General features: G+C 40.0%; 1 protein-coding gene across 7 annotated transcripts in view; it reads right to left on the bottom strand.

The window, feature by feature from the left end:
- Nucleotides 1-12,809, bottom strand: part of PARD3B (par-3 family cell polarity regulator beta) — a 394,903-nt gene that overhangs the window by 88,081 nt on the left and 294,013 nt on the right. For all 7 annotated transcript variants that reach the window (XM_041403270.1, XM_041403272.1, XM_041403271.1 and 4 more), the window contains one exon: nt 9,196-9,306. In XM_041403270.1, coding sequence (XP_041259204.1) covers nt 9,196-9,306 — 111 coding nt within the window. The remainder of the gene's footprint in view (nt 1-9,195; nt 9,307-12,809) is intronic.

Raw genomic sequence — 12,809 nt, 5'->3', positions numbered from 1 at the left:
AAAACCCACCAATCCATAAAATGTTGCCTGTTCCAGAAAACTACGCTGCACCTGTAAAATACTGAACTGACCAAAGAAGCTGCCTTTGGAGGGTTATAAGTAAAGAAAGGGAGAACAGAAAAACCTAAGAAGGAGACAGAGCTATGCCAACCTTAAAATTTAAGATTATGAGAAACTCAAGATGAAACATAGCCCTTTCATACCACAAAATGAGGAATGGGAGCTTGGGATAGACAAGACTGAGGTCTTAATGTTCTTCCATTTATTTCAGAGGTGACAGGGAGTGATTACCAGTTTACACAGGATCTTGCCCTCTAAAGAAAATCCTGGTTCTAATGAGGTCAGTGTGTTTTCTCCAGTCCTATGAACTTCAATGAGAACATGGTTTTTACCCTTGCTGTTAAATCAGAGAAAGTTTTTCTGCCTGTCCACATTAGTTGTACATTGGGTATGAAATGCAGCAGATTAAGAAAGCCAACTATCAGAAAAGCCAAGTATTTTATAGTCTATTGTTTACTCCATTATATAATTTTCTTTACTCACAACTACTGTGGAGTTGTCATCTTGAAGTGACAATATCAGTAAAATTTAGATTGTAAGGAACCCTCTGAAGGTTATCCTGCTCAATCTCTTGCTGAAAACAAGGCTGACTGCACAGATCAGGTTTCTCAGTCTCCTGTCAATAGGATGTTCCTTGTTTTGTGACAATGGGGATTAGGGAGTGGAAACAGTCCAGGTTTGTCAAAATTACTTTGACATCTTTCACCTGAGATGTTCTGACACCTTCAAGATCTACTCCCTGCAAAATGGCCTTGAGTCTGCAGACTTTGCACCCCTTAGCTGCAGTTGCAGGGCCCAGCTCCCAGTGGTGATTTAAAGGAACTCTCAGGTTGCTGTCATGGTGTTAAGAAGATATGTAAAGTGCTGTACATATCATACCTGAGTCCCTTTGGTGAACATTAACTCATTCTGGAACAGTCAGGAAAAGAGAATTAAAACAACAATACTCTTGGAAAAGAAGACTTAATTTTGTGTACACTTTAGACATTGGAAACTTCATGTCAGGAATGCACACAATACCAACTGCAGTCAAAGCCACATGATCATCCCTCCAACCTCTCGAACTGACACATCAAACAAACTGTTTCAGAGAAGTTCATCAGATAAACAGAGAACAAGTATAAAGTAACCACAATACACCTGCAGAAAAGCTATGGGGAGACAGAGACATCCACCTATGAACTGAATTGCTGCCAGTGACTTGGCTCCAGCAATTGCTGTAGCAGGTATCAATCAAAACCACTGAGGATTGGTAACACTGTCTTAAGCACTTAAAATACCAGAGACATTGTCATGACCATGGGAAGGCACAAAATTGATCTGACACCTCATGAAAACCCAACATTCACAATCACATGCAGTAACACAACTCGGGACAGACCCAAGAAAACTGGCTACTGACCTACCGAGTCCTTGGGGCCACCTCTGTCAGTAAGGAGGTTCTTGGAACATCTCCTGAATAGGTACTTGCAGCTCCACTTCCTAGTGACACCTCATGAGTTCACACAACCATCTCTGCAACTGCATAAACATTATGCCTTTATTTGAATGAAATCCTAGTAGTGGAAGGAACAAGCCTAGTTTCATGTGATATGATACTCCATGCACATTTCTTTATTCTACACGACATTGAACCTAGAACCTATTGAACAGAATTTCTCAGTACAAGAACAGGAACAGCCTCCATCTGTTAGTCTGGGATTCACAGGTTGCTTCTAATTAACATTCCTTGATTTTAAAGCAAAACTCAGCTCTGCCTGAGCAGCCAAAGCTTTAAGACTTTCAGGTGTCTTGGTTTAAGATCACTATGGAGATTTACACATGCAAACAGATTTCCTGCCTGTCTATCCCCATCAGTTGCATTCCCATTTTTATGCTGTAGCAGCTAAGGGAGTGTGAGAGCAGGAATTCTGTGCTGTGGCACTACTTCAAAGTGCATGCCAAGGATTTATGATAGACTGTCATAAATCACAAATGGAAGGGCAAGGAATGAAATGCTGCTTCCAAGTAATTCTTATTGACTCTGGAGTGGGCAAGAGCTGACCTACATTCAGTAGTGCAGCAAAGAAATCCCTCAGCCAGGACAGTCCATCTCCTAGAAAGCACTCTTTTAGCCTGGTTGGCTAGTACCTGGGCCAGTTTCACTTCATTAGCTTGGCCTGTAAGTTTCTAGCAGCATTTCAGGTTTACAGAACCAAAACAACCATCAAGTAATAAAACTCTAATATATACAGAAGAGAACCAGGCATTGGCCCATTTAAGCCATTGCCCCTGAGCTGCTCTGACCTCTTAGGTAGACAGGTGGCACATCTTGTGAAAAAGTGTCTCCAGATCACACCAGTGCCTCAATGATGAGCAAAACAAGGATGTTAAATAGCTTGGATGAGAATTCCATGCTTACATTCTGAGAGCACAGCTATGACATCTAGAAGTGCTATTTCCATCAGTGCAATGCCTGGAATCGTGCTGTGATAGTTAAAGAAAAAGGCCAATTCCATGTGCCACTCTGTTATCATCACTTCTTAATGTTCTTCACCTAGACAACCTGGGACCAACTGTAGACCTAGTGTGGTCTTAAAAATGTCCTCCAGCAGTAAAAAAGCCACATGAAGCAGCTCTGAAATTCCTGTCTGGTTCTAAATGTTACAACAAAACCTATGGAATTAGGTGAGACCCATCCACCTCAGCTACTCACAACCAAACATCAATCTCCAGTGTTCTTTTATTACATGTTCTGGTATGCAGAGCAGCAGCAGATCTAAAATGAGAATCATTCAGAATCAATGGGTTGGGATTAATCTGTCCTCCTGTCCAGTGGAAGTGCTGCCACAGTAATAAACAGAAATCTGATAACTTCATACTGTCAGCACAAAATGAAACTATGACCTTGACCTGTGCAACAGCATCCAGTAATTTTTTCATAACTTCAACATACCATACTATACGGCTATGATCTAATAAGAATCTAAAAGTAATTAACTGGAATTTTTGAAAACTGAAGCCTTAATCAAATATGTATTCTTATCAAGGTTGCAAGCCAGCAATAAATTGGGACATTTAAAAAACTGGGATCCAATCCAATCCGTGATCTGATCAGGGTTCAATGGTTATAATAAATTGGGAGTATTAAAACTGGGATCACATCCAACACTTTATTTTGTCTAAACCACAGGACCTAGCTGTGCTGTGAAGTCAGGAATACTCAATGAACAGATATACCATGTTGGATTAACCCTTAATAAATAATGATGCACAAGATCAGGTGTCCCAAAAACATGTGGTTTAGCACAGAGCTTAATGGTGAGAATAGCAATTATGAACATTTTATCAGAGATCAATATGAACTTTAAACAGCCATAATAATGCTTTTAGACTTGGCAGGGGGGATGCAGAGGAACAAAAGCTACATGGGGTCACCAACAATGTGCATGTGTATGAACGTGCGCTAAGATGTGCTATGCATTTAAAAATAGCTTTGTTTTTTGCAACAGTCTGAATTGCAACTTTTGATTCAAAGCAATTTGGCTTTTCTACCATACTGCCATATATCCATCTATTCTCATTTTCATTTTGGTTTCCAGTAACACACAAACTGTTTGTAATTAAATATAATAAAACAAATGCTGACAGAAAGGGACTGAAGTTTCACTCCCAAGTACTCTCTCCTCTCTAAGTGGACTCTAAATGTTTTTATTTATGTAAGATGCATCCCTTCGTGCAGGGATCTTGCAGCTGCAAAATTAAACCTCTGTTTGCCAAATATCAAAAACATATGTATTGATTTTTAAACTATGGGAACAGGCAACAAGCATCAGGGCTGATGAGAGAAATGCTCTTTAGTTGCTGGAAGGTTTCTGGAAAGTAAAGGAAAGTCAGTCTTTAATACAAAAACTGAAACCATTTAGTTTTACCCCAATTTGAGATACAGTACAACTTAAGCATTCAGTTCATACACTGAGAAAGCAGGGGCCAGATACACCTTCTGCTTCTCTAACACTCTATTCAAACCTCAATACTATTAAAAAAATTTCCTCAATTAACTCTGATGAGGACTACAAAACCAAGACTATTTTAATAAAACTACTCCCACAAAAATGTGCAGAGGATTATTTTTTTACATGGAGTGCCTCCTCATTAACTAATTCTCATGCTACTTTAAAAAATCCTCCCATTTTCAATAAGGTGCTTCATTTTGTAAATTTTATTCCAATGTCAAGTAAGTGTTCAGTTCTGTTGGAAGAGAGAGCGAGGTCTCAGTAGGAAAATCACAGTAAAATAATACTAAAGAAACAGGAAAAATATTTTTCTTTCAATTGATAGTCACTTTATTTGCATTTAAAAGGCAAACAAATTATGATGTGTAAAACTCATGCATCTAATGTATTTACCCAGTTCACTTTACAATGACTTTCAAATGTTAGAAAATGAAAAGAACCCTAAATGAGTGGGAAAGAAATGGAGGAAGGGATGAAATCTTTTTTGAGGGAAGGAAAAGACAAGGCCTCTTCCACCATTTAATAATGTAGCAAACATCCTATCGTTCAAATGATAAATTCTGAGTAATTTACACTAAACACACTAAAAATACAGATTTGAGTCAGCTTGATCAAAATAACCCTCAGATACAGCGTTTGTTTCTTCCTTTTATGGGTAGATTCTCGACCTTTGGAGCACATGCTTTATTACAGCCAAACTCTTTGAAGCATGAACAAAATGATGAGTTTATTTAAAATAAGGCCTCAGTCCAATGAAGTATGTGACTTGTGTCAGGAAGGACAAAACACTACCTCAAAGAATTGTACCCCCAGTTAAGTCAATACTCCTGCACTATCATGAGGCTCCTGTCTTTTCACACTCAAAATTCACTGACATTGCATTGCCTTGGCATAATGAAAACTAAAGGAGGTAGGGGGTGAAGAAGAAAATAATTTAAAGGAGGTGCTGAATTCATATTCAATTGGACATAGATAAGGCTATTACTAAAGAAGGAATGCCTAACATCCAAAGTTCCTGTTCAATACTTGAAGCTTGCAGAAGTACTAGTCATATAATAAAGTATTGGCTTTGAAAACAAAGGAAGCCTGAGGCTGAGGTCTGGAACCAATTCTTAGCTTGACAGGGACTTTTGAGGAACCTGGACAAGCAGTTGCACTGCCTGCATGTCACATTCCCACCCAGAGGACAATTTTTTGTTTTTCCCTGTCAGATTTTCTCTCTTCCACCTCAACTGTTAGTGCTTGGGGTCAGGCCCAAGACTCCCTAAGAGCAATGAGCACGATGAGACCTTGATCTTAATGGGGATTGCTAGGGAACACAAGCAGAAAAAATAAATAAATCAGCATTTCAGTGCAGGATGTGGAGCTGCTTCAGAGAACTGCAGCTACATGTCAGCACTGATAGTTCTTCTGAAAACTGAGACTGGGACAATGTGGAATGAAAATAGAAATTACTAGGCTAGCAAAATAGTAAATTTATTTTCACTTTCTGAGGTTCAAATCTGAAACTTGGCAGCCCATAAAAAGAGTTGCCAGGCAAATTTATGCTGAGGACCAAAGTGCAAGCAAATCCTGTCCTTTTGGGAATCATCTGCATTACAGAGTGAGCACTGAATACTCTGTCTGCATACGCCCACTAGCTCTTAACACATTCTGGATGTGCCAGACTTGTTGCACATGCACTGTTCAATTCCTTCTCTGTGCAAGCAGGAAATCCAACCTGTTCCAGGCATGATGGGCTTACACTCATGCAGCACACCTACGTAAGAGCTGATGTTTCCCGTCAGAGGCAGAGTCACTGAGCTTGTACTGCACAGCCAGCTCATAACTGTAAAGTGAACACATCTGACATTTTTGCATGTCTAAAGCTTATCAAAATTTCTGGAAGAAGGCTGCAGTCTTTATAGAAAGCCTATCCCTGGGACTTTGTGAAATATTGTTGTGCCTATCCAATACCAATCAAAAAACTCTGCAAAACTATGAGAGACAGCCTAGTCCTGTAAACTGAAAACGTGCTTTCTACCAAAAAATATTTCTCAGCTGAGATCTTGGAACAGTATTCTGTTTTTTGGAGAGCTGCCAAGCATTTATTGCATGCAAAACCAATATCCAAAACCAGGCGAGTTACACAGCTGCTAAGATGCTGAAAAGCACTTGATCATTAATCCTGTCACACCCAGCCCAAAAATCAACTACTCTAACCTCTTCCACTGGTGTCCAAAATGGACAACATGGTCTCTGAAAAAAGAAAACAGTCAGATGAAAAATCATAGTATCTTTTAGTATGGCAGGCAGTCAGAATTTAAGAAAACTGTTTAAGCAAAAAATCTGACTTTAGTATTGTAATAATTGAATTGAGGATCTGAACAAGAATTAGTTACACAGCTAATTTTGGAAAAGTAAAATTAGATGCACATTTAAGTTATTCTAGAAAGGCTAAATGTTAGAAAAGCAATTTTAGCTTGTTCAAGCTGTTAAACGTAGGATTTGATCACAGGTATCAGGGGACAAAACTTGCTGTATTTCTCTAGTATTTTCTACTATTACTACTATCCCTGTAGTTTTAGCATACGCTCATTTCACTCAAGAAGAACAGATTTGAAACTATGAATGTGTTCTACTAAGCTTCAGTTTTATAAATACAAGACTAAGTATGCAGGATTGCAGCTAGTGAAGTCATAGGAGCAGATGATCTATGGTGTGAATGTGCCACAAGGTTTTCTTTGCCAATGTGTGCATTAAAATCTTGGACTTGAATTACATTATAGAATTACTAAATCTTGGGACGGAGCTATAAAACTTGTCTCTACTGTCTTACTGAGCATCATCATTAGGTGAACAGTCAACAACTAAGCAAAAGGACTGATCTACATTCAAGTCAGGTAATGTTTCCTTAGTGATTTTAATCAATTTCCCAAACAGTTTTTACCCATACAGGAGAAGTAGCTTCTTTATGTAATTATTCTCTAACAAAAATAGAGCCTCTTCTCTTTTATGACCAGCTCAAGAAGGGTTCAATAGTAAGCCTGTAGGTAGTCTTATGCGGACAAACACACAGCCATGCTCTTACTTCATTTAGAAAGTTGAAGCAAATTGCTTGTTTTTACAGCACGTGTTGCATTCCTTTGAGGATAACATAGGGAAAATTTCTTCACTATTTTTCTGGGAGTTTTAAAAAAAAAATTAATTTGAATCCCCCCAGAGATATAAGATATACTACCTGATACAAAACTGTGATATTCCTATACTTGGGCTTTACAGAAGAAGAATCAAATAAGTGAGTTAAAAATATCATCTTGGTTCATCCACTTCTCAACACACCTGCTGTTCTCCATTTCAGTCACAAACTCTTCCAGGTCAAAACTGAAATCATTACTAGAGAAACCAGGATGATGAAGACATTGAGCTGCCAGTTTCTAATGCAGCCGTACCAAGTTACTGTCAATCAGTGACTGTAATTAAAAAAAAGCACACAATGCTAAAGAAATATTAAGAACAATTATCTTGTGTCCAATTGGAACGTTAGACCTCTAGACAGAAGGGCTCATTCCTTCCAGCCTGCCAACATTTTAGTAAATGACACTGGCCCTTTAACAGATGGGATACATGCTTCTTAGCTTGCCAGGCTCCTAATAAAAGACACTGGCTTCTTTAAAATGAAGGACACATACCTCTCAAATTGCCAGTATCCAAATTGGGAGTCAGCAGTTTAATATAAAGGCACTCATCAATCTGGCAAAAATCAAGGACATGCACAGAAATTTTAAAACAAATGGTACAAAGTTTCTCCTGACACTACTTAACTTAGATGAACTAAATACTTAAGCACTGGCTAAGCATATCCAGTAGCAGTGCTGTAGTAACTAGATACCTTGCCAGCTTTTAAAACAGTAAAAATTAGCAGCAGACTTCAAGGGTCTGGACTGACTTTTCCCCCAAACCCACTAGCTACCACTTGTATGGCTGACCACGCACCGCATGACTCAAATGAAAGCAGGGTGTCTTTTCCCTGGGCACTAACCAGTACCACAAAGGCTGACCCGTGTGGAAACCCTCTCTGCACAAAAGGAACCACATCTGCTTCCATTCCCTCTCCCAGGAGCAGAATGCTCCAGTGAAGGAGAGAGACCTCTAAAAAGTTTTCTGCTTGCACTGACAAAATGTATTACTACAACTTGTAAAGTTTCACAGCATCTGCAGACACGAGAGCCAGAAACTAAGGGCTCTTCAACTTTTCTGATAGCAGCCATCAGAGGGAAACAAAGACCTTTTTCAGCATATGAAGTACCTCTGGATGAATTGAGGAAAGGGAAAGTGGAGTTTTCTGAACCTTGTTGACACTGACAAACTGTTTCTGGTTTCTGAAGAGTAGACATGGGGAAAAGCAGAAAACTGTAAAATCTCTTAATCTGGAAAGAGAAGGAATTCACTAAGACTGGGCATAGAAGAATGTGTTTTATGAACAGGACAGACTCCCAGGTCTTACCTCAGAAATAGAACAAATCCTAGCAGGCACTCACCCAACTTCTTGCCTTGCACTCTTGCCCAACCCACTGCTGGCAGACTCCTGCCTCTGCAGACTGATTTTAGCCATCAGAACCGGCTTTCTTCCAGGTGTTTCCTTGGCATACTCAACATTTGTTGCATACATGTTTCTGCAACACGTGGCTTACCAGCAAACACTGGTAAGAAAAGAACATACCAAAGTACAAAAACTACTGTCTGATGGCACTGCCAGCTGAAGCCAAAGAGGTCTGAAGTCTTGGAAAACAATGGCAAAAACTGTCAGGAGAGAAGGGAGGAGGTTCTTGCTGTAGAGAAGCAGAGGAGAAAATTACTAAGTCAGCTGCCCTTGGGAATGGGCAGAGGTGAAACAGGTTTTGAAGGAACTGATTTTCACCAGCTAAAGCAGAAGCTGGGATTTGAATGCAACAGTGAAGTTCACAGAAACTGCAGAACAACAAGCTCCTGACACAGAGCAGCTCTGACTCGGTCAGGACTAGCCTAATGCTCTGGCTTGCCTGGACCTGACTGCAGTGGGCAGTGGGTGGCTGTGGCAGTGGGTGGCTGTTCCTTCAGGAAACCCCTTGCTCTGAAGTTTTTCACTTGATGAACAAAGATGCTCCTGCCATTTACTCACCTTTCACGCTCATCTTTCATTTTCTCCAGCTCCTCCTCTTTAAGCATGCCTTGCTTTGGAGTCCCCTTCTGATCTGCCTTCCCACTTTTATCTTCTTTCTTCTTTCCAAATCTGTTAAGGATATCAAAGAAGGAGTCGTGAGGAAATAATTACAGAAGAAAAAACAGTACTTATCTATCATAAACCACAGAAATTTTAGGCAATCAAAACACTGAGTTTTTATCTCAGTGACTCATAAATTTCCCACATTGCAAGACATGTTAGCAGTATTACCTGGGCCATAAGCAAGAGGAAGGACTGGTTACAAATTGACTTGGATCCTGTACTTTTGAGAGCTATTGCTTGAAACTTCGTTGAAAAGCCCTGTCAAACCTGAAGTGCAGGGCATTGCAGAGCAGAAATATTAACATGGCACATCTTAGAGTGGCTGAAGGCTCCTCTTGCCACACGACAGCTCTCTGAAAGTCATCTGCAGTGGCTGTGGTGTCAGCACCCAGACTGGGCCTCTCTTTTCCTCTTACCCGTAACTACTGTCTCATTCATGACACCCTAATTTCAGGATTTGTTCTTTGTTTAAATGAGGATGCAATCAGAAAGAACAAAATCTTGCTTTGTTCCAAGAGTACGAACCTAGATAGTTCATAAGAGCTCTTTTTTAAACTTCTGGGGTTTTCTTTCTGCCTGGTAATATACTATCATGTAATATTTATGCTGTGAAAGTCCTCCAGAGGCCCCAGTGGTTTGGGGCTTGCACTGTTGTTTTATACACTGTACGAATATTCATAACAAGTCTGCTTTACCCAGCCTATAAAAGGTGGCTGAACTGGGAAGCTACATTTAATTTCTGGTGGAGTTAGACAGCATACTGGGGTCAAATATGCTCATGAATTATGGACCAAACAAGAAGTTTAAAAACCTCCCTTCCTCTGCACGAATTTAAAATTCCCAGTTCCACAAGTAAATGATCAACCTGTATCTTCCACCACAAATTAGTGTGTCCTTATATGCATGACAACAATGTAAAGAAAAGTAATCACTTCTTGATTAAATAAACTATATCACAAACTAATTACCCTGACTCAACCTCAACTCTCTTCTGTGAAAGTTTGCAGCATTGCCCCCGTGATCTTTCTTATACCCTTTTTATTTTTCATGTCAGCCCAACTACCTCAAGTGGAACAGCTGAACTACCGTGATTACACTTAAGCTGTAAATCATTGACTTTATGTTTCTCCACAGACAAAAGCAGAAATTTTGCAAATAATCAGGCTGATAACAATCCAAATTTTGGTGAATTTAATTAACAATTCTGAGCTTGTAGTCAAATGAAGTTACTGGGAACTCTGCAGCAAGTTTTCTAGACAGTAAGAACTTGGTTAGAAAGGGAATGATGGATGTGAGAGACAGACACATAGCATGTGGTACTAATAAAAAGGGCAAATACTACAGGTAGTAACATGAGATGCTTTATAGTGCCTCTGTTGTGGACTGTGCTGGGGAGCAGACAGTCTCCATGGTTTTCTCTTTTTTCCTGTGTGTTGCCATAGAGATAGATGGTGTCCTGCATTCTTTGAGGGATCCTTTGCTCAAAATATACACACACCTTGTCTACGAACAATCTTCACTTATTTTTTCATTTCAGCACTTCCAGAAATACAGAATATACTTTTCACACTTCTCCTGAGTGTAGAGCAGCACACTGATTTCACTGCTTCTTTCTGAGTTCCAGCAGTTCCAAAAGACTGGAGTCACACACCCCATCAGAAGGTGGTGGTGGCAGTGAAGGCAGCAGTCAGGAAACACGAGAGAGACAGAGGTTGTACATGGAGTGAGGAGAAACAAAGGAAGGTAGGTGCACAGGGATGAAATTACCCAGGTGAAAAAGAAAAGCCAAATGAAACTCTGCATATATTACTCTCTAGAGATGCTGGGCAGCCAAACAAGAAATCACCTGGGTATGAGCACCAGCAGGCTGCTCCTGAAACACCCCTGCTTTCTGACACTTGCTCATGCTGGGAAGGTCTCATGGCAGTTTTCTCAGGAGGCCATATTAACACTTGCATCTTGGTCATAATCCAGCTCTGGTACTTTGTTTATATTCAGACTGCCTGCTTTTCTCTCACAGTTTCAATTATAGGTTTGTGGAGTTTCATATTCAACTGTAGCATGTATTGATTTTGAAAACATTATTCTTGGGTATTTTGTATTGCTGCAGGGAGTTGAAGTTGGATATGTTGCATACTCAAGAGAAATGTAAAAAAAAAAAACCAACCCAGACTTTAACAGGCGCCCCTTTCAAGTCTAGATATTATTTCTTGCTTACTGGAGAAATACATTTTAAATAAAATAAAGTGACAATGTGGATTGCAATAACTGCCAACATGACAAACCTTAGAAAAACAGTGTTGTTTGCTGGTAAAGCTGCTCTTGCCATAAATTTGGCAAGTTTCAGTGTTACTATAAAGTGGGAATAATGAGTTGGTCTTGATGATAACAACCTTTGTTGTTGTGCTGCATTGAGGGCAGTACGTAGCCGGCACGTTGAGGGAGGTGATTTTGCCCTTACACTCTACTCTTGCGGGACCCCATGCTGAGTGCTGCATCCAGCTCTGGGGGCCTCCAAAATACAAAAGGATGTGGAGCTGTTGGAGTGAGTCCAGAGGAAGCCACAAAGATGGTCAGAGGCCTGAAGCACCTCTCTCATCAAGAAAGGATGAAGGCTGCAAGAGCTGGAGCTGTTCAGCCTGGAGAAGTGAAGGCTCTAGGGAGACCTTATTGCATCTTCCAGTACCTAAATGGGGTTACAAAGAGATGGACAGGGATTTTTCCCAAGGGCAAGGAGTGGTAGGACCATGGGGGAATGGCTTCAAAGTGAAAAGGGTAGGTTTAAACTAGATATTAAGAAGAAATTGCTCACTGAGCATGGTGAGGCACTGGAACAGGTTGCCCAGGGAAACTATGGAGTTGCTGGAGGTGTTCTAGGCCAGGTTGGATGAGGCTTTGAGTAATCTAGGACAGTGGAAAGTGTCCCTGCCTACGGCAGGGTGGAACTGGTGATCTTTAAGGTCCCTTCCACCCAAACCATTATATGATTCTGTGACTATTTCTTTGCAATTTTTTGCTTCAGATAGATTTGTGCAGGGTTACAATTTTGACTTGTTATACTAAGTATGCAGCATATAGCTCAAGGCTAGGGAAATATTCAGATGTGGGGTTTTTTTTTTTCCTGTTCTGCACACTGCTATACCATAAACATCCATGCTCTTATTATTACTGTTTTTCATTCCATTCTCTTATTATGTTTTTTGCTCAACAGAAATCTTGCACAAATATTAGAAAAGAAAAGCAGCACAAAATTTAACAGTGTTAAGAAAATAAATATACACAGACAACATTAAACCACAAAGAACCCAGTATCATCTCTGCCTGAATTTATACACCCTGTCCTAAAAGTTATGGTCTGCTCACTGAAGTGTTCTAATTGCCATAGGCTTCTGATGATAAAACTAACTTCCAGCCATTGTAATTTTGCATGGGTTTGTGAGACTTAATAGTCTCTACTATTGGAACAACAAAAAAAAGAGGTAGTAAGAGTACTTGCTGCATGATCAAAT

This window comes from Onychostruthus taczanowskii, unplaced genomic scaffold, assembly GCF_017590055.1.
Source record: "Onychostruthus taczanowskii isolate IOZ18803 unplaced genomic scaffold, ASM1759005v1 scaffold20, whole genome shotgun sequence".
Taxonomy (NCBI): Eukaryota; Metazoa; Chordata; class Aves; order Passeriformes; family Passeridae; genus Onychostruthus; species Onychostruthus taczanowskii.
This window is presented reverse-complemented; position numbering and strand designations above follow the sequence as displayed.